The sequence below is a fragment of the Aquarana catesbeiana genome, linkage group LG02, assembly GCF_042186555.1.
Source record: "Aquarana catesbeiana isolate 2022-GZ linkage group LG02, ASM4218655v1, whole genome shotgun sequence".
NCBI classification, from domain to species: domain Eukaryota; kingdom Metazoa; phylum Chordata; class Amphibia; order Anura; family Ranidae; genus Aquarana; species Aquarana catesbeiana.
The window spans coordinates 569,547,056-569,568,702 of NC_133325.1; the positions used below are offsets into that span (position 1 = coordinate 569,547,056).

At 43.5% G+C, this 21,647-nt stretch overlaps 1 protein-coding gene and 1 pseudogene across 1 annotated transcript in view; both read right to left on the reverse strand.

Annotated features, from left to right (window-relative positions):
• Positions 1-21,647, reverse strand: part of KDM5B (lysine demethylase 5B) — a 116,506-nt gene that overhangs the window by 46,969 nt on the left and 47,890 nt on the right. Inside the window, exons 10-18 of the mRNA XM_073616068.1 lie at positions 21,071-21,190; positions 19,899-20,057; positions 19,636-19,817; positions 19,402-19,564; positions 19,177-19,296; positions 14,913-15,107; positions 11,285-11,466; positions 10,518-10,639; positions 9,992-10,142 (exon numbers count right to left, since the gene is read on the reverse strand). Of these exons, the coding sequence (XP_073472169.1) occupies positions 9,992-10,142; positions 10,518-10,639; positions 11,285-11,466; positions 14,913-15,107; positions 19,177-19,296; positions 19,402-19,564; positions 19,636-19,817; positions 19,899-20,057; positions 21,071-21,190 (1,394 nt within the window). The remainder of the gene's footprint in view (positions 1-9,991; positions 10,143-10,517; positions 10,640-11,284; positions 11,467-14,912; positions 15,108-19,176; positions 19,297-19,401; positions 19,565-19,635; positions 19,818-19,898; positions 20,058-21,070; positions 21,191-21,647) is intronic.
• Positions 12,539-12,644, reverse strand: LOC141130843 (U2 spliceosomal RNA; annotated as a pseudogene).

Here is a 21,647-nt window from a genome sequence, read left to right on the forward strand (position 1 = left end):
GCAGCACGGCTGAACGGATGCTCTGGCGTCCTACACATCTCTCCCTCCCCTTCCCTGGAACCCCTATCCGTGCATCTGGGATATAACCTGGCTCCCAACTCAGCAGGATTTGTGTTGGACTGTTTGCTGCAAGAGACTGCACCCGGCTGCAAGAACTAATCCTCTCTGGACCTGGCATGCCCTGCAGGAACCGCTGTGACCTGTAGTTTCACCGCATCTCTCCAGCCCAGCCAACTGACCCTAATGCAACTTCTCCAACTTCCATGTGAGTGGATATTGTTGTTTTAATAAAATGTATTTATGATTTATACTCAGAGGCGCCCCTCTTCTTTTTGTTGTTTTAGCTTGCTGGACCCTGCTTTTGGCTCCTTTGGCGGCCGCCCTGACTGACCTCTCGTATATACCCCCAGTATATATGCATGAACTTACACATGCATTTTTACAGTTTTCAGTTCCTGGACTAAATCGGTTTTACTTTCAAGGTAACTGTGCTTTGCGCCTTTTTACTTGTATTATACTCAAGGGGAGTGAGTATTTTGATTAGGAGAGGAGTGAAGTTTTCCTGCAGGGATGTCAGTATCGATAGTTTGGGTTGTTTTATTTTTCTGTATTGTTTAATTGAGGGTAGGCCATTTGTTATAGTAAATGTGTATATTCCCCCCACCATTTAAGATGGAGATCCTGTGGTTGCTACTGGGGTTTTTGGAGGATAAGAGAGAGGTCCCGCTTATTATAGTGGGAGACTTTAATAATGTGCTTGATAGCAGGTTAGACAGGTTCCCGCCTGGGCCTGGTGGTGGTAGAGGGTTGGAGGGAAGGCTGGTACAGTTCCTCGAGGAGGTTGGGTGGTGTGATATGTGGAGAGCGCGTAACCCCAGTTGCCAGCAATATTCTTGCTTCTCGGGGACCCATCACACTCTCTCCCGTATAGACATAGCCATTGGTAATCAGGAAGCCCAACCCTTAATAGGTAGAATTGAATATCGCCCCAGGGGGGTGTCCGACCACTCGCCATTGACATTGACAATACTTAAGCGAGATAATGGGGGCCGGAGAATGTGGGCATTAAATCCAACATGGTTGGGGTTATTGGGGAATAGGGACGAAATTTGTGTAAGACTGAGAGAATTTATCGAATTCAAAACTGGCACCGCCTCGGGGGGAGTGTTTTGGGACTCCTTAAAGGAAAACCTCAGAGGGCTCTTGATACAGCAGATATCTAAAATAAAAAAGCAAACAAGGGCAAGTGGAGAGTTGATTAGAGAAGAGGTCCGAGAATCAGAAAGAAAGTATATAGTGGATCCAACTATTCTGGGTAATGAAGCAACAGGAATATAAAAAGGAAGAGATTAGAAGAGCAGAAAACAGGAAGGTTTTCCAGTGGCAGAGGAACTTTGAGGAGGGGGAAAGAGTGGGTCGGACGCTGGCCTTACTGGCCAAAACTAATTCTCCCTCTTCAATAATTCCCATGATTAAAACTAATGAAGGGGATATTTCATCAGAGCCTGAGGTAATTATCCAAACATTTGCAGAATTCTATAGAGATCTATACAAAACGCGTCACTGCCCGGAACAAATAGAGATGGAGAAATTTTTGGAAGGTACGGACTTACCGGTGTTGTCAGACACAGATATGAATAGTCTGGAAGCACCGATAACACTGGAAGAACTTGAGCAAGCAATAAAGAATATGCCGAATCAAAAGTCCTCAGGCCCCGATGGATTGCCATCTGAGGTTTACAAACATTATGGGGAGGTGTTGGCCCCGGAGCTTTTGAAGGCACTGAATTGGTCAGCTGCAGTTGGTAGTTTACCCTTGTCAATGTCTGAAGCTATTATAGTACTGATTCAGAAAGAGGAGAAAAACCAATTAGATACATCGTCATATAGACCAATTTCATTGTTGGGTACGGATGTCAAGATTTTGGCAAAAATCTTGGCATCCAGGCTGAATAAATGTATATCTTCCTTGATCCACCCGGATCAGTCTGGGTTTATGCAGAACAGGTCTACTAGTAAAAATATACGAAGGGCCTACTTGAATCTCCAGACCCCGGTACAGAATGCAGGTTCCAGGGTTGTCTTGTTCTTGAATATCACCAAGGCATTCGACACCCTGGAATGGGGATATTTATGGTGGGTGATGGAGAAATTTGGGTTTGGACCCCTATTTATTAATTGGCTTAAGATCCTATACCAGCATCCCAGCGCTAGATTAAAAATAAATAACACATATTCAGAACGGATATCTCTCGAGAGGGGGACTAGGCAGGGGTGCCCCTTGTCGCCCCTGCTATTCGCCCTGGCAATGGAGCCTTTTGCAGAAGTGATAAGGAAATCTTCAGGTCTGCAGGGTTATAAAAGAAAAGGGACCGAGGAAAGAATAGCACTATACGCTGATGATGTATTGTTGTTTCTGGGCGACATGGGGCCATCACTAGTAAAGGCGATGCACTTGGTGGAAGGGTTTGGGAGGATATGGGGGCTAAAAGTCAACTGGGAGAAGTCTATACTTCTGTCGCTTGACTCGACTACTGGTTCTCCCCCTCAGGGGCTTCCCCGTCTCAGGGTAGTAGAGAAGTTCAAGTATTTGGGTATAGTATTAACTAATAACCCAACCCAGTATATTAAAGACAATCTAGCTCCGTTATTAGAAAAATTTAAAAAGAAGATAGATATTTGGTGTCGGCTCCCCCTGTCTATGGCGGGATGCGTACATTTGATAAAGATGATCTGGATGCCACAATTAATGTACATATTACACAACTCACCGGTCTGGATTGGGAGGGACTGGTTTCTAAAAATCAATTCTCTCTTTCGTGAATTAATATGGAAGAAGGGTAAGGCCAGGATTAGTCTCCAGACCTTGCAGCGCCCTAATAGGGAGGAGGGATTGGCGGTGCCTCATCCATATAGATATTTCTTGGCGGCCCAGTTGCAACATATGGGGGGGTGCGAACGTATGGGAGAGGTGAATTCCAGCGTAAATATTATGTTATCAGGGAATCTGCATAAATCCTTAATAGGCGCACTGGAAGCCGGGTCTATAGGAGCCCCATTTCCAACATATAAATTGGTCATGAAAGTTTGGCGGTTAGTGAAGATTGAAATGAGATATAGGGGGGTTACGGAGTTCTCACCTATTTGGCAGAATGGGCAACTACAGGAATTAAAAGCTATTGAAATAAATAAGATCTGGGAATAAATAGGCTGGTGCAAATATTCGATGGTAATATATTAACGTCCTTTTCGGACCTGAGAGCGGAGTTTGGAATCCCTAAAGAAACATTTTACTTTTATCTCCAGATCAGGCATGAATTAGAGCTGCTTAGTAAGGTGGTAAGGGCGCCCAGCCTTAAGGGATTAATATCAGGGATTTATGATCAACTAATGGCTAGGGCAACTAGTTTAACTCCACTCTCGCGCGCGCGCGCGCGAGGGAGGGGTGGGAGACTGATGTGGGGGAGTTGAGTGATGATCAGTGGGAGAGAATATTGGAGCTTGGTCCGCTGGTATCCCTCTCTGTCGCAGCGGGCCTCGCACCTCTTGCTCATGCACAGAGCCTACTATACCCCCAAGAGGTTGCATAGATTCGGCCGAAGACCAGACGATAAATGCCCTAGATGTCTAGAGACGGGTGATCTTATTCACATAATGTGGAGATGCCCGAAACTAGTCAGGTACTGGACTGAGATCTTAAATATTATAGATGCCAGGTTTGGGATAAGACTGGAATGCGAGGCTAAGGTCTGCGTGCTGGGGTTAATAAGTAAGAGTGTTGGGGAAGGCCATAGAGGAATAGCAATTGTACGTTGTTTATACCAGGCGAGGAAACTGATCGCGAAAGCATGGTTATCAACAGTGCCTCCTACTTCTGTAGAATGGGTTAATACAATGAACACAGTGATCGGCACAGAAAGGGTGATCTATACTAGAAGGGGAAGTTATAAGAAGTTTATAAGGATATGGGGCTTATGGTGTTAGGGAAGTAATGATGAAATATACAACCTTATTGAGGATAGGAAAATAAGAAACAGGGAACTGAAACACAAAGGGATAAGCATAAACACTAGGTACATAACGGGGTAATAATTTTCTTTTAAAAAAGAGAAAAAAAAAAAAATAATAATGTATGGCCAGCCTTACAAAAAGAAGCTGTAGCAGAGAGATAAACCTAAACACATTGTACCAGAGCAGACCAGAGAAAAGACAAAAATGGTCCCACAAGGTACAACCTGGGATGGAATTTCCTTGCCTACCAAGTGCATTGGAAGATCATGCGAGAAGTCTATTTCAGAGCCTTTAAAAGCATAGAGGAGATCAAATCTGGTCAGCCCCTGTACCTCAGGACCCAGGCATCAACAGCCAAGCCATTAAAGTTAGTGACCAACAGGATGGTAGACTCACCCCTGGGGGGGTTAATCCAGATGATCAGGGAAGCAACGGGGAGTCTGTCAGGACCATGGTTGTCCAAATACAAAATCCTCCTGGGCCAGTTTGGTGCAATAAGCTTCACCAGAAAGAACTCCATCTGATCCTGAAACAACTGATGCCATGGAGTCACCAGAATATACAACTGCAAAGGTCCGAGGATTCATGGTCATGGATACAACCTCATCCATTTAGTTGCCGAGTTTAGAGCCAGGAGGTCCACATGTGGTATCCCCCACATGCAACAGAACTCAAAACACTTCCAGGTGAAGAGACCATTCCTTGGTATCGAGACATTGATGATCATTGAATTCAGTATGCCAATTTTCCATGCCTGGGATATGAACAGAGGTTGGGGCTGAAATGTGAAATCCAGCCAAAGCCAGAATCAGTATTCCTTCTTTTTAACTAGCTCTAGACTTTGGGTGTGCTACACACGGAATAACTGCAAGGTTTGCAACTGTCTGTCAGACATTAGCTGACAAAGACTGAACCCATTGTTCCCCTAGCTGCAGGCTGCCCAGATACCCAACAATGGGGATAGAGCAAAGCAGGGTGAGAACAGGTGTAGCACCTTGGTGAAAACCCTAGGCGCAGTGGACAGGCCAAAGAGAATGACAACATTTTTGTAATGTACCCATAACAAAATGTAAATAGCATTGATATGCCAGAAGATGGAGATGTAAGCATACTTGACGTTCACAGAGGCCAGAAGATGATCCGGATGAAGGGAAGTAATGACTGAACGTGCGGATTCCATACAGGAGTTGTGGAACACAAAGGCATCTGTTGAGAATTTTTAGATACAGTATGGGGCAAATGCCTCCTTTTGCCTTGGGGATGGGTCAACAGATTTGAACAGAAACCCTGGAATCTTTCCCCCCTCTGGGCCAATAGCTATGGCTCCTTGAGAAAGGAGCTGCTCGGAAGAAACATGAAGGTTTCCCTGCCTGCGCAAAGATATTGCCAGGTTGTGCCCCCCATAACTTCCTAGATATAGGAGTTCAAGGATTGTTCCCAGAGGAGTTTGCCTTCCTTTCCCTTCCACAAAAGAGGCTTTTTTGCACAGAAGCTCCGCAGGCCAAACATTTCACCTAAAGGATCCTGCTCATAAGTACCAAAAGCAGACCCATCCTGGATAACTGGTGAAGTGTATCCACTAGCCCTTCAACAATTAAAGCTCTTGTCTGTGGCCCTGCACTACTGAGTTAGAGGACAGAAGGCTCTGTTAGTATAGATGTACGGTGTTAAGCGAACCATGAACCAGAAAGCTGGAGTCTTTTAGACTGGTGTGGTCACAATGGCAGGTTGCATAGCAGGGCCTGCCAAGGCAAACAAGGCCTTGGAAAGGGCTTCTAACCCTTTATCCACAGAGTCCTTGAAAACTAGAACATGCTTAATAGTTACCATTAAGGTTTCATCAAAACGGAGTTCCAACCAGATGTATCATTTTATTTATTTTTTTTAATCCATCTGTTACACTCATAGTATGCTAATATTGCATTCATTAGGCTGGTAAATTGCGCCACTTTTGTTTCCATTATATTAAAAAAACTAACCTTATATGCCTCCTGCTTGGGGATTCCCATCTTGCTTGTGGGCAGGTGAAACCCACAAGGATAAACTTCTGGGTTTATGGTGCTGCTGAATAACCAGCATGCACCGCCCCTTCTCGTGCATGCGCAGTAAGCACACATCGCATCAATGAGAGCCCTCGGCGCTGCCCACTGACTCCTGGGAAAGAATGACACACATCTCCCAGGAGCCCTAACGAGCACAGGCGCTGAGGGAAATGATGTAAATCGCTGCGGAGCTGAAGAGGCAGAATACAAGAGACCCCATAGCAACAGCGAAGAAGGGCCAAGTAAAAAAAAAAACAAAAAAAGTCCATTTGTCTTTGCTGAAGGATTATGATGTTTATTTCTGTAAAGTAAATTTTATGGGTGGAACTCCGCTTTAAGGACTGGTTCACACGATTGTGAAAAGTTTCTATGCGATCATGCGCATTCCTGTGCAGTGCGGTTTTGACAGCCCATTCATTTGAATGGGCTGCAAAATACACTGAAATGCAGAAATAGTAGTGCACGCACTACTTTTTCAGAACACCCCGCACCAAACTGCAGGTTACTATGATACCATGCGGTTTGGTGGCAGCAAACGTGTTTAACAATTCATTGGCACCTGCATGATTCTCTCAAGGGCGAGTTTACTTGTGGTGCAGGTAAACGTGCACGGAACTCCTTTCCTGAATTGTGTTTTGGTGTGAATGGGCTCTAAGATAAGAAATGGCTGGGTCTCTGACCAGCTCAGCCCACTTTTTCAGGAATTGCTGTTCACTAGGATGATGCCCAATACAGAAAATGGGTAGAAGACAGTCAGAAACTCGATACATGCACTTTATTAGTCCAAATTTATTGCAACCCCATAAAAGATGAATATATACAGCAGATATTAACGCGATTCAGCCATAATGGCATTAAGGCTGAAATGCGTTATCTGCTGTATATAGAAAACCCAGACTGGTGACCTTTGGCAAGGCCAATGCAGTTGCACCAGGTAAAGGTACATGTGCACTGCATCAATAGGGATAGACATAGTATCCTTAAAATACACTATATAATCCAGTTGTACAATCTTCTATAGATATACCATTAAATATGTAGTAATTTGCCTGCCATATTTGGTACAAACTGAACGGGCAATTTAGGTCTGTCATTCTAAAATAGTTTTAAAAAATCTGAAAAATTGTACAGATTTTGTACAATCAGACCGTATAGTGTATGGCCAGCTTAAAGAGGGGCTCCAGTCTTCCCACAAAAAATTTAAAAAAAAAGTCAGCAGCAACAAACTGTAGCTGCTGACTTTTAATATAAAGGATACTTGCCTGTCCAGGGATCCAGCGCTGTCCTCACTCAAGCCCATTATTCAAATCGGTTTCGGGATCAGGCGCTGGCATCTTAACTAAAAGAAACCGGCAGTGAAGCCTTGCAGCATCACAGCTAGCTACCCACTGCGCATGTGCAAGGCACGCTGCACTTTGTAAATTGTCCCGTAGTCTTCTGGGACCTGCAATGTGTCCCAGAAGGCTGCAGGAGATGTTGAACTTTCGATGAGATCGCCGCGGTGATCCAACCGGGAGAGGGTACCCGTCACAACCAGGTTCTGATCCACCCCCCAACCCCACCCTCTAAAAAGAGCCAATTGTTAAAAGAGAGGGGGTGGGTTGCAAACAAGCAGAACTTCTCCTTTTGGGTGAAGTTCTGCTTTAAGTTTGGAAGATATATCAGCGTACTGAACTTCCTTATGTATCGAGTCCTCTGAACCAAACAAGGTACAATCATCATGCTCCTCTTCATGAAGTGCAGAAGCAGCCAGAGGAATATTAGATGTGAAATTAAAATTCAGACATTGTGACAGAAAATTCCTCCAGGAAGTTGCCGTCCTACTTATCTAAAGGGGTAAAGGAGGACTTTAGTGAAGGAAAAAAAAAAACTCTATAGGCTTGTAGAATCAGGACTCTTAGGGGGCATACTGCAGACCCTCCCTGAGCGATAACCTGAACATAGATCGGTAGAGCCCACCCCCCTTGTGCCTTTGATGCGAAACAAAATGTGAGATGTCGCACTAGGAGTACTCACAACCATACACTGCAGAGCAGGAAGGGTTAAACATTTTTTCACCAGTTACTGTACTGTGCAGTAGAGAGCTCAGGAACATCCAAAGGATCACTGTGCTGTGGTGAGGAAGGTGCAGCCAGAAGAAGTCCATATGCACATGCGCAGCACACCCATCTGGGAAGGAGACTGTGCAGCCACAGTTCAGTACCCAGGCTAAAAGCCTGATAATTCAAACATTGGGCCATTTTTATTTTTTTTACGGCAGCGGTGTGTCCTGCAGTTCTCCAAGTCAACCTTGAGGGATGTTAGGGACAAAGGCTCATTCAGTGATCGTCACCTAGTAGATGTACCCCCTAGGGAGTCTTTAGGACCAGGTTTCCACTGATGGCTGTACCACAGCCCTGGACCTGTAGAACACACAACAGCGCAGGCCTAGGTGAGCACCGAATGCAGAGTTGACTGCCCAATTCTTTCTGGTGGTGTCTGAGAACAGTTTTATTATCACAGATAGCTACAAGAAAATGGCTGAGATCGGAGGAGCTTGATTGGCTGACGAGAGAGGTACCAGGAAGTGTTGCAGAGCGGACATAGGACAGGGGGAATGCCGTGAAAACCGGGGCTGCAGAACCAGACCACAAGTGTATATCACCCCTCAGCAATATAGCACTTTAAAAGGCGTTTTTATTTATTTCAAATGTGAGTTGTGTATATGTGGAGTTCTGTTTGCAACTAAAATGTTTTAAACGTTATCACGGTATTGCATGCCTCTGTCATTTCCCGCATGTGATGTATATGAGGAGAGTCTCTTAACATCCCAGGAGAAAATAGTGACCTCTGAGCTGTGTTATTATCGGAAGTAGCAGGTGGCCTGTGTTCGATACAAGTGTCCCATAAACCTGCATAGGATAAAGGAAGCAAAGGAGGATCTCTGTTGGCTATTGCTATCAATTACAGGCTTATTTTTTTAAGACCCTAAGGCAAGGGTACACCCGGCGGGGGTTGTGTGTGCACAACGCATGAAGACACAATTATCACATGGTTGATGTGAATATGGACTTTTGCTGTTTAGTTTAAACACTCATCAAGGATTAATTGAAAGTCATGGAGCACGAGCACTTTAGTTTTTTCATATATATGGCGTGTAGCGGTTTAGTTTAATAACCTCATTGAGGACCGAGTGCAATATCACGGAGCATGAGGACTTTATTTATAGTGTTTATATGTTGTTATGCTTTAGACATTTATGTTCTATATAGTGGTTATTGGATTCATATATTTATATTAGTATTGTTTCCATATATATCAGCTCTGCACAGTGTGATATATATATATATATATATATATATATATATATATATATATATATATATATATATATATATATATATAGCATTATCACACTCTGGGGAAGTGCAGGCAGCTGATTATAGTTATATCTGTGTTTATTTTAGGTTAATTTAGGCTTAGTGTGGCAGCTCACAAGGTTTTTACCCATTGTCTGAGAACAGTCCCCCTGGGCAAAGCCACGAGGCAACCAGAAGTTGCCAAAATGAGCCTCAGTGGAATAGCAGCAGTTAAAGAATCTTGCTAGGAAAAAAAAGCTGTTAGGAAAAACAAAAAAAAGCAAGACAATGGCTTGCTTTTCTTGGGGAGAAGACATCCATTCTCCTAAGAACTGCAGCAAAAAAAAAAAAAAAAAAAAGAAGAAGACGACAGACTTGCTGGGAGTGGGAAGAGTTATTCAGGACTGTCCTTTGCCAGTGTTCTATCTCCTGATGGTAACTACATAACCAATTTATTCCAGAATACCATGCTTTGCTTAAAAAATGTTGTGCCTCGTCATATACACATACTAAAATATATTTACAGTTTACAGATATATTTTAACCCGCTCTTTTATACAATGCACATAATTCAATGTTATCATTCCCTAGCTGTATAACCTGGTTTGGCGTTTTCCATTCAGCAGTTGCTGTGCAAGAGTTCCACACTTCTCCGCATCTTGCACAACGGCACGCAAGTGTCGCAAAAGGTCATTATCAGGAAATTTCCTAGATTCAGATTCTTCCACAAGAATTCGAAGACTGGAAAGACCTAAGAACAGTGATCAGTTCATTAAATTAAGGCAAATGACAACCATAATCAACATTTTTCAAAGCACAGAAAATTTCCCCATTACATTTCTGATAGTAGCTAAATGTATCATTTTTTCATTTTAGCCTATCACATAAAAAATGGTTTCTGACTAAAGTGAAAAAACTTGTGTTACGTATGTGGCTCCTAATTTTGCCATAACGCTATGGTGTCTTCCGGCGATAATGGTCAAATTGTGAGCAACAGAATCTGCATTATTATGGGCCCCCTTAGTGTCCATACTAGCAGGAACTAGCAGGAAAGGCTGGAATGACAGGTCAGAGGGTAACCATTAGTATCAAGGATGCTGCACCATGCCATAACAATTCAACTTACTCTTTTTACTGGCTGTTGCTTTAAGAGCATCAACAACTTCAGAAGCCCAAGCATCATAGGATTCTGCACGTAACTTCACAGCATTCATCATGGGATACAAGTCATCAAGAGAGTAGCGATACCTGGGAACATTGTAAAAAAGGAAATGTTAGAAATCTTACTGCAGCGTCACTTTTTTATACAGTAATCTATATCTGTCTCTATAGCTCTTGATATTCCTACATTAGTAACACAGCTAACTAGGAAAGTACATTTATCCCTTAAATGTCAGCTGAAGTCAATAAGTCAATAAATGCAATAAATGCCTGTGTGAATCAAAGTCTTTTTATTTTTTTATAATGAAACCACTGTAAACTAAAGCACAGTGCAGAGAAAGGCTGAATTCTATGACATGGCAATGGTCCTTGAACACTGTTTATCAGATGATCCCAGTCTACCAAGAAATGATTTTGAGATTAGACCAGTCCACACAAATCCAGGCATTCTACATTATGGTCACAGTAGTCGATGATTGCATTCCCGTGCTGTCAGACCATGCTAACAAGCATCTGCTCTCAATATTATATGCTTTTATATATTTGTTATCTAGTCTATGTACAGGTCAAAAGAACAAACACGTCTACAGTTGAATGTACAAAATTGACAACTACCTGATACTCCTTAAACACTATTCATTTATTTGTACAAATTACAGAATGATGTTCTACTAGGAAATATACAGGATCTTCTAAAACCTTAACACACTAAGCTTTATAGAGCTTACTTACCCTAAAATATACTTGTGTGGGGGACAAGAACAGAGAGCATCAATATGGTACAGACATACAAGACTGCTAGGAGTGCAAGAACAATACACTGCAGATGTGAAGCAGGTAGTCTTACACTTCAGACACTGCCGCTCATCATCTGCTAGTAACTCCAGATCAATCTTTTCAGATTCAGCAACACCCTACAGAAAAATAAAATTTTAATTATTAAAGAGATAGATACACAGCTCTAAAACATGTAAACTGCTTTATCTGCTGAAAATTGTAGAGTTTTTTATAACCAGTTACACCATTTTTTTTTTGTTTTCTTGAAAGCCCATGGTGCGTGAACACATTCAAACTTCACCCGATGCCAAAATAATGTGCACAAACAAAGAGTGTAATACAAAAAAATGCAACGGGTGTACACAAGTCCTTTAAAATTAGAGGACCTTGCCCTGATCCCCCGGGGTATTAGGCTCCAGACGGGGACTGGGGTACATACACTTGGTCCTACTGGCCGAAACCAGATGGAGCCCATTCTCTGAGGGGTCTGCCGAAACAGACCCACCCAAGTACTAGGTGAGGCTCCCCCGAAGGGAGACCCCATGAGAGAGGTCGAACCAAGCCATGTCATGTCCACTCTCTCCCAAGACTTTCAGGGCAGGCTTGAGGACCTACACCCTTACCAGTCACACGTGCAAAATCATGTACAAACATAAAAATACAAAAAGCGACAAACATAAGGGGTTTAAATAAAAGACAGTGGGGGAGAGGGAGTGAAGAGGAGAGTAAAAAGCGGTCATTGTGTGGTACAATGACCAGGCCCTCCGGCCAGGAATCAAAAATTCCTCCAGTCCCAGCTAAAAGGCCTGGCCCAGGAGGCAGGTGGAGGAAAAAAAAAAAGTGTGATATGGTGCAGTGACCATGGTGTCATAAATCAAAATGACCCTCACTTAGTGATTTTACGGCACCCCTGCACTGGCATCATGGGCTTCTTTTCGGGCCCGACCCTCAGCTGGACCAGTGTGGCCTTCTAATCCCTGCCAGATAGTGAGCCCGTTCTAGGTTTTCTCTGGGACAGCCATGGAAGCCAATCACAGCCTCCACCGATACTAACCTTTCCAGGCCCCCCATCATTGTCCAGTGGATTTGCATGGCAACACCCTGATCTCATGGTCAGGGTGACAGCTCCTCCACCGGGCGCTGACAGGAACAGCGACCACACGAATTCTAGCCAGAAGGCCGGGATGACCATCCAGATACTATCACGCCAGAGGATTTGCATAGCCCACCCCATTGGGAGCAGCACAGCTCCTCCTCTGGCAACTGATATGAACAGATATTACACTTGATCTTAGCCAAAAGGCCGAGAAGTGATAGGTAGAAGGGGTGTCCAGCCGAGGGAGCAGTGGAGTTTCCAGAGATTGAACCGATGAGGCCCTTGGACCCTTTGCTCCTGCCTGTATGGTTTGCCATGTGGAATGCTATGTCCTCAATGGGGTACTCACAAACTTCACTGCTGTGGAGAGGAAGAGGAAGCCTTTTGTACCAGGCACTGTAGGCTGTTAAAACCCAGAAAATGTCTAAGAATTACTGATCTGTACCGTGTGAGAGGAGTTTCAACTAGAGAGAGCTCACCATAAGAAAAAAAATGGCATGCACATGTACAAATAGGGCCAGGAAGCTCAAGGCCCCAATAACGACCCATGCAACAGACTGAGGCCAAAAATTGAACCACTTTAAAAACAGCAGGCACTCCTGATTCCATGGCTCTGACAGTTTAAAATCAGTCTCAGCCTGCTCTCTGCAATAGCCATCAGGGATCACAGTGCTAGCACACTGGGTTCAGAAAGGGTAAGAAGCCTGTGATTTTCTGCACCAGGATGTTCAAGACAAGCAACACCCTGACTTTGCTTCATGCTAGACATACCCCGAAGGGGTCTACAGGGACTGGGGTCCAGCACAGATCAACCTTGGCCCAAGATCTGTACAACTCCCTGCAGCCACCTAAAACAAATACAGTGCCAAGGTTAGTGCCCACACAGGATCCAGTGCCAGACGTATTGTCACAGTTCCTAGGTTCCCGGAGCAATGAGGAAAAAAGGTCATAACTTTAAAAAGGAGGTAAAAGACTCTCTCAGTTGAAATTGAGATGTTTACTACTACCCAAGGACACTTAAAAAAAAAAAAAAAAGTGAGGCTTGCTGGGAGTTGGAGGGGTTGCATGGGGGACATCCCTGCAGCTTTTTTTTTGTTTTTTTTTACCAGTGTCCCATCACCTAAAAGGTATCTGCCTATAATCCATGATAATGGCTAAGATCTATTGTCCCGTATTATGTTTAAAAACAAAAGAAAAAAAAAAAAAAAACAGTTCTACTTTCCTAGGTGGATGGATGCAGCATCTGTCCCCTGCTGCTTCTAAGGCTAATCTCTCCATTCTCAGTCTTCAGTGAGCAGACAATGGCTCGCTGAGAGGCCGAGCCAGCTGCCGTTCCAGGCATCTGGGTGGACTCCTACTGTAAAGTTGGGATCAATCCAGAGCCTGAACCGGCTGAGTAATGTCAGTCAGCTGAAAACACGTCAAAGGAGTGCAGTACAAACTGCACTCCTGTGATCCATAGAAGAAATAGGGCCAAAAAAGCTTTAGGAAATTAGATTTTCCAGTAGGCATTTAACAGCTACTCTTTAGCATTTGACTCATGAACAGCCCTTTCTCTTAGACACAAATAATAAGCAGGCATTGGCAGGGGTATGTCCAGGGCTTTTTTTCGCAGACAATAGGTGCAGGAACTCCCCTTTTCTGAGTTAACCCCCCCCCCCCTTTTCCCCGCCGATACCCACCTCCAAGCACCATCCCTTGGTTCCATCCCCTACCCACCTCCCAGTACCACCCCTTTTAGACAATACAGAACCAAGTATCATTTTGTGGTGCTAAGTAATTTGTATGGAATTTGGTAATGATATCAAGAAAAGCAGTAAAATAGATCCCCTTCAGTCAGCAACAATAGATCCCCCTAACAACAATGTTCCACCCACAACAAAATCCCCCCCCCCCCCACAATAGACCCGACAGCATCAACAGATCTCCGCACAACCAGCATTAATAGACTCTCTGGAAGCCATCAACAATAGACCCCTCCCCCAGCAGTAGATCTCCTTCAGTAACAACTGACCCCCCCCCCCAGCAACCTAAGACCCATCCCTGGCAACAATAGGTCCCCCACCAGCAACAACAGACCTGCTCAGCAACAATAGACCCCCCTGCCAAAATAGATCCCCTCCAGCTAGAATAGATCCCCCAGCAGCGAGCATCAATACCCTGCAGCACACCCCAGCACCCCTTGCCATTACATACAGTCAGTCCAGGAGGGGCCAGAACTGTGTTCCCCCACGTTCCCGCTGAAAAAAAGCCCTGGGTATGTCTATCAAACTTTATAAGCTCCTATGAAGCTAGAAAAGTAAAATGTGTCTAAGCACTGTCACATTTGACGAAGTGCTATTTCACACTAAACTGTGCTGATAGATCCATGTTATACCAACAAACTTTAGAATACAGGACAACGTCAACTATAAAGTGAAACTTTATTACTATGTTCCCATATTGAATAACACAATAAAAGAAAAAAAGAGAAATATTGGTTCTCACCATTTTACGAACTGCCTCACGAAGAGCCTTCTCTTCTTCAATCATGAGGGTTAAATCTTTCTGTACGGAAGATGCAAGAACAACATCCAGTTCTGCAGCTTTAGAAGCCATCTTGCATATCATCTCATCGTGTGAAAAGACACAATATCTGTTAAGGTGCCGATAATGTTCCACACACTGACGACCAAGAGGCAGCTGAGATAACAAAAGAGAAGGTGTGTGCACCAATAAATAAGAATAATTTGTTAATGCTGCATAATGTTACAGGTCTACCGAAGAAAAAACATCCAAAATGTGCCTCACAGCTGGTATCCTATGTGGAAAAAATGAACTCTACTCTATGATCATGTACAGTGGGGCAAAAAAGTATTTAGTCAGCCACCAATTGTGCAAGTTCTCCCACTTAAAAAGATGAGAGGGGCCTGTAATTGTTATCATAGGTATACCTCAACTATGAGAGACAAAATGTGGAAACAAATCCAGACAATCACATTGTCTGATTTGGAAAGAATTTATTTGCAAATTATGGTAGAAAATAAGTATTTTGTCAAATATCCAAAGTTCATCTCAATACTTTGTTGCCAATGACAGAGGTCAAATGTTTTCTGTAAGTCTTCACAAGGTTGTCACACACTGTTGCTGGTATGTTGGCCCATTTCTCCATGCAGATCTCAAGAGCAGTGATGTTTTGGGGCTGTCGCTGGGCAACACGGACTTTCAACTCCCTCCAAAGGTTTTCTATAGGGTTGAGATCTGGAGACTGGCTAGGCCACTCCAGGACCTTGAAATACTTCTTACGAAGCCACTCCTTCGTTGCCCGGGCGGTGTGTTTGGGATCATTGTCATGAAAGACCCAGCCACGTTTCATCTTCAAGGCCCTTGCTGATGGGAGGAGGTTTGCACTCAAAATCTCACGATACATGGCCCCATTCATTCTTTCATGTACACGGATCAGTTGTCCTGTTCCCTTTGCAGAGAAACAGCCCCAAAGCATGATGCTGCCACCCCCATGCTTCACAGTAGGTATGGTGTTCTTTGGTTGCAACTCAGCCTTCTCTCTCCTCCAAACACGATGAGTTGTGTTTCTACCAAACAGTTCTACTTTGGTTTCATATGCCAATCCTCTTTGGACGGGCCCAGACATGTACTGACTTAAGCAGGGGGACACGTCTGGCACTGCAGGATCTTAGTCCCTGGCGGCATAGTGTGTTAATGATGGTAGCCTTTGTTACGTTGGTCCCAGCTCTCTGCAGGTCATTCACTAGGTCCCCCTGTGTGGTTCTGGGATTTTTGCTCACTGTTCTTGTGATCAATTTGACCCCATGGGATGAGATCTTGCGTGGAGCCCCAGATCGAGGGAGATTATCAGTGGGGTCTTGTATGTCTTCCATTTTCTAATTATTGCTCCCACAGTTGATTTCTTTACACCAAACTGCTTGCCTATTGCAGATTCAGTCTTCCCAGCCTGGTGCAGGTCTACAATTTTGTTTCTGGTGTCCTTCAACAGCTCTTTGGTCTTCACCATAGTGGAGTTTGGAGTGTGACTGTTTGAGGTTGTGGACAGGTGTCTTTTATACTGATAATAAGCTCAAACAGGTGCCATTAATACAGGTAATGAGTGGAGGACAGAGGAGCCTCTTAAAGAAGAAGATACAGGTCTGTGAGAGCCAGAAATCTTGCTTGTTTGTAGGTGACCAAATACTTATTTTCCACCATAATTTGCAAATAAATTCTTTCAAAAATCAGACAATGTGATTGTCTGGATGTGTTTCCACATTTTGTCTCTCATAGTTGAGGTATACCTATGATGACAATTACAGGCCTCTCTCATCTTTTTAAGTGGGGGAACTTGCACAATTGGTGGCTGACTAAATACTTTTTTGCCCCACTGTATACTGAGGACCTGGGGCCAAGGTAACCAAAAAATAGTAGCAGCTTAGAGAAACCATACATACCTGCAATTTACAATAAAAACCAACCACAGGCATAAAAGCCCCCAAAAAAATAAATAAATAAACTTAAAATGCTCATTATGCCTGGGGGGTAGAACGAGAGGCTGCATCACTTACCAGACTCCCCACCCCAGGAGGCTGGCGCTGCTCTCTTCACCTGAAGCTCCAGTCTTTGGCAGAGCCTCGCAATCATCATGTACAATGCAGGGCCCTTAAAGCAGAACCAATGGCTTAACTTTTTTTTTTCTATTTTTTTTAAAGGGTTTAAGCAGTCCATAAAGTATGCAATTTTCTTTCCTTTCACCACAGTGTAAAAGGAAAGAAAACTGCTGTATTCTCCCATCAGCACAGTGTAGACGGGGTAATCCCTCTCGCAGCGCTATTGTGTTCTGTCAGCAGAGAGCCTTCCCGATCGACAGAACACAATTATCACAGCTGATGGCTATAGCTGCTGGCAGTGATCAAATAAAAAAAAAAATCTGACAGGCTGGTTGTACTTTAGTAAATCGATGGACCAAAATGGAGTACAACCAACCTGCTCATGGATGGATCGAATCTCGGGCCGGTCCCTGCTGAACCAGCCAAGATTTAACCCATCTATGGCCGGCTTAAGGAAGACTTATAACCCCTGTCATTTTTTGTCTGTGTACAATTGTAGAGAATTCCCTTTACTTCCTATCCCATAGCAAAAACAGGAAGTGAGCAAAATCCCTTCTAGTGAGGGGATTTCCTGGTTGTCACACCAGGGTCATCAGAACTAGTGCCCCGTTGTAAGATTTCCTCTCTATTACTGTTATAAGGACAACCCAAAATCTGTGATTTCATAACGTTAAAAATGAAAAAGAAAGAGGGTAAATCTCCATAATGGGAGCACAGACAGCAAAAAAAAAAAAAAAAAAGCCTGGCAGGTGTACTAATCCCTCTCTATTCTGTCCAAAACTAAAATAAAAAGTTTTGCTTTTAGTTATAGTTTACCCTTGCATTGTACATGGTGGATGCAGAAGTGTAACTGCAGTTGGAGCCAGCTTACAGAACAGGCTGCAGCAGACTGGCCACATGAATCAAGGGAGCCTGCTGGAAAAAGGAGGAAGTAATGCACCCTCTTCGGCTGCCCCATAGAACCAACAAACAGTTCGCATGTGCAGCCTTATAGAGCCCACTGTATTTCTGTGATATGTCTTAGCAGGCGAGTATACAACTCTCCCCGGGCCAATCCAGGTCTGTGAGAACCACTGGAATACCCTTAGTCTTGTTACAATTGTGCAAAGCAGTGAAGGAAGAGGCTTCAGAGTCCAGTTTACTGTTGAACCTGGAAGCAAAGTAGTCCACATCTGATATCCACCATCGGTGACACAGGTCCTGGGAACAAACAGTGCCAGCTGAGAAAATCTACCTGCCAGTTGTCTGCGCTGGGAATGTACATGGCTGACAAAGCTGAAACATACTCTGTCCAAGACAGGATTTAAGAACTATTCCCAGATATTCCAATCAATTGGTTAGAGTCAGCAACTTTTCAAGGTTCAGGATATATCCAAACATCTGTACAGTCAGTAACAGGTACTCAAGGGCCATCTTGACAGACGGAGGTCATCCAGGTAGCCATATGCGTGCTTGGGCACACTTTAACCACCTTGTGCTGCGCAGATTTCCCCTGCTGCTTGGCTGCAGAGAAAGAGACTAGGGAATCTCTATCCTCAGTCCCATTCTTTGAGGGGTCTGTTTAGAACCCTGATATTTCACCAAAGCCCCCCAATTGGGCTCCTAAAAAAAATGTATAATAGATAGATCTATCTATCTATATTTTTTACATTTAGTTTTATTTTTTAAATATTGTAAAATAAAATAGAATTGTAAAAAAATATATAAAAATAAGCAAATTATAAAAAAACTACCAACACCGATCTCTGCCCTACTGCCATATAATGCTTTGGGAAGCAGACCCTAATGCAATAGGCTGCACACATCTATGCAGGTAGCCCACTTTGGGATACCTTGAGAGCGCAAAAGGTCCAGAAACGGACCATTTAGGGCAAATCAACAGGTTTTCTTTATTCCCTTAATTCCCAGCAGCATAATGTACTCTCTTTCCTTCACTCCTCTCCATTCTGTTCTGCACAGAGAACTGAAGGAAATACCCAGCATGTTCAGGTACAAAGGTGCATGTGATACATTCCATACAAAAGCACTGGCCCATTCTAGTTCCATAATTGTATACTGACTTTAGAGTGTTAGCCCTGATCAACAGAATGATAAATTTTATAACCGTGTCAATTTTCCTTTTAATGACAACTCAGCACAAATAGTTTCCTTACCCAGTCCACTGTGCAGAAATTCACAGCCTCAGCAAAGTTGAAGCCCTGGTTAAAACCACTGTGATAAGCACGTGGAAAAGTTATAACAAATTCTCCTGCACACTGATTGGTTCGATATATCTGTAAAGAAGTACAGAATGTTTTACAAAATATGCACATATAAAGCATAAATTAAATCAAAATTTTGTTACAATACATTGAAAAAATATCAAAATGCACTCATACCGGCACACCATGAGCCATCAGTGTATTGGGATTCATAATGGTGACCAACTGATGGAGTAGATCAGGCTGAGCAACAAACAACTCTGGAGCTAGTTTCTTCATCACTTCCTCTAGCTGCTCTGCAGCATATCCAGGAGCTCCATACCAAGTCTTTGGCTCACCCCTGAAAAATGGTATTATGTTGGTGAAATGTTTTCTACAGGCTTTATGTTTCATATCACAACGAATCCTCACCAGTGCAGGTAATTGATAGAATAACTCCAGTGGTCTTCAATGTGCCAACAAAAGGAGGAAAAGCACATGCCCACATAAAGCCACGGCAACTTCATTCCACAGATGTCAGCTGTTATATGGGTCAACACTGAAGGCTCCATCACAGGCATATTATTTAGATTCCAGCCACAATCAAGGTACTCCTAAGGGGAGGGAAAGAAAAATTAGTGACAATGTAAATCCTCAGTGAATTAAAGAGAATATACAAAAATCTGTTATTTCACCTCATCTTCTGGCTTGACACGAAATTTGCCATTCCGAACAGGAAATCCACTTCCAAATTCCTTAGATGCAATATCTGCTCCATATTCAACAGTAACATCCTCCTCTATGGTGCTTACTAATCGCCAAAATTCCTTCTCTACCAGCTCTGTGGGCACCATCTGCAGAGATAACAAATTGTTAGACTTGCCTAGTAACAAAATTACAGGAATCTTCCCAAGAGAGCAAGGCAGAGGTGACTCCTTCCACTGAAAATAAAGGAAAGACAAGACCACCATATTTGTACTATGATTTATTAAAGAAACATATTTGGCTTGCGTAAAACCAGAAAAAAAATTCTCACTATACACACACACACACATAGCGAAGGCATATATTTGTCCTGAAATATTCCTGGAAACAACAAAATAACAATCTGCCCTCCCAGCCCACCATATTAAACGTATTACAGTGTGTGATCTACCTGTAGGAGCTGCAGCAAGGTGCAGAACCTTGCTCTTGAGCACAAAGGCCACAGAAAAAAAAAAAAATATATACATGGTGGATGATTCCGCTCTGACAGTAAACAATGACAATAACTGTCAAACAGTATAGTTTTAAGTTTTTTTCCTTATTATAATCATGGTAGTCATGTGAATTGTGACCTTAGGTAGGAAGAGTCACCTCTCTAGCAATCTGATAGGGAAAATTACTTAGGCCCCTTTCACACTGAGGTGGTTTGCAGGCGGTATTGCGCTAAAAATACCGCCTGCAAACCGCCCCTAAACAGCCTCCGCTGTTTGTTCAGTGTGAAAGCCCGAGGGCTTTCACACTGAAGCGGTGCGCTGGCAGGACGGTGAAAAAAGTCCTGCAAACCGCTTCTTTGGAGCGGTGAAGGAGCGGTGTATTCACCGCTCCTAAACCGCTCCTGCCCATTGAAATCAATGGGACAGCGCGGGCTATACCGCGGCTATAGCCGCGCTGTACGAGTGATTTTAACCCTTTTTCGGCCTCCAGCGGGGGTTAAAACCGCACCGCTAGCGGCCGAATACAGCTACAAGAACGACGGTACAGCAGCGCTAAAAATAGCGCTGTTGTACCGCCGATGCCCCCACCGCCCCAGTGTGAAAGGGGCCTAAGTGTCCATAAATTGTATGTTGTCACATAAGATCCTGAAAAAAAAAAAAAAACTTACATGAACGGGCATGTTAAAATAGTCAGATTTGAAGTTATCCGCCATCTCCCCAAACATACGTAGAGTATAATCCCGGGCAGCTTGTTCAAACCCAAACGCTTCCTGTGGCTTACTGCATTCCTAAAATAAAAGAGAAAAAATAAAAAATCTATCATTATCAAATCTTCATTAACTATGTCCCTGCTTCATAATTGAATATGCATCGTGAAACTTCATATAAATGCTTGTAATCTGCATTAATGCCTTTTAAATTTGGCAATGACATGGCTTGGTCATGGTATGAACCAAATGCTTCCAATCTCTGCACGTGCTGTACCCCAATGATATATCTCCTCACCTGATCTTACCCTAGTGAGATGGGCAAACAGATTAACAAACCCGAAGTGTCAAAAGTTTCAGCTTCCAGCACTGTCCAACTGTACCTCAACCAGCAGTTGATACAGGATGATCCCGGTAACGCCTCTTCCCATTTAGGATCATGAGGCTCAAATGTGCCCTAAAGGCCAAACTCTCTATTAGGATGAAGCTTGAGCAGGTTCCCCAGAGGGTCAAAGATGTAGAAGTCCAGCAAGACAAA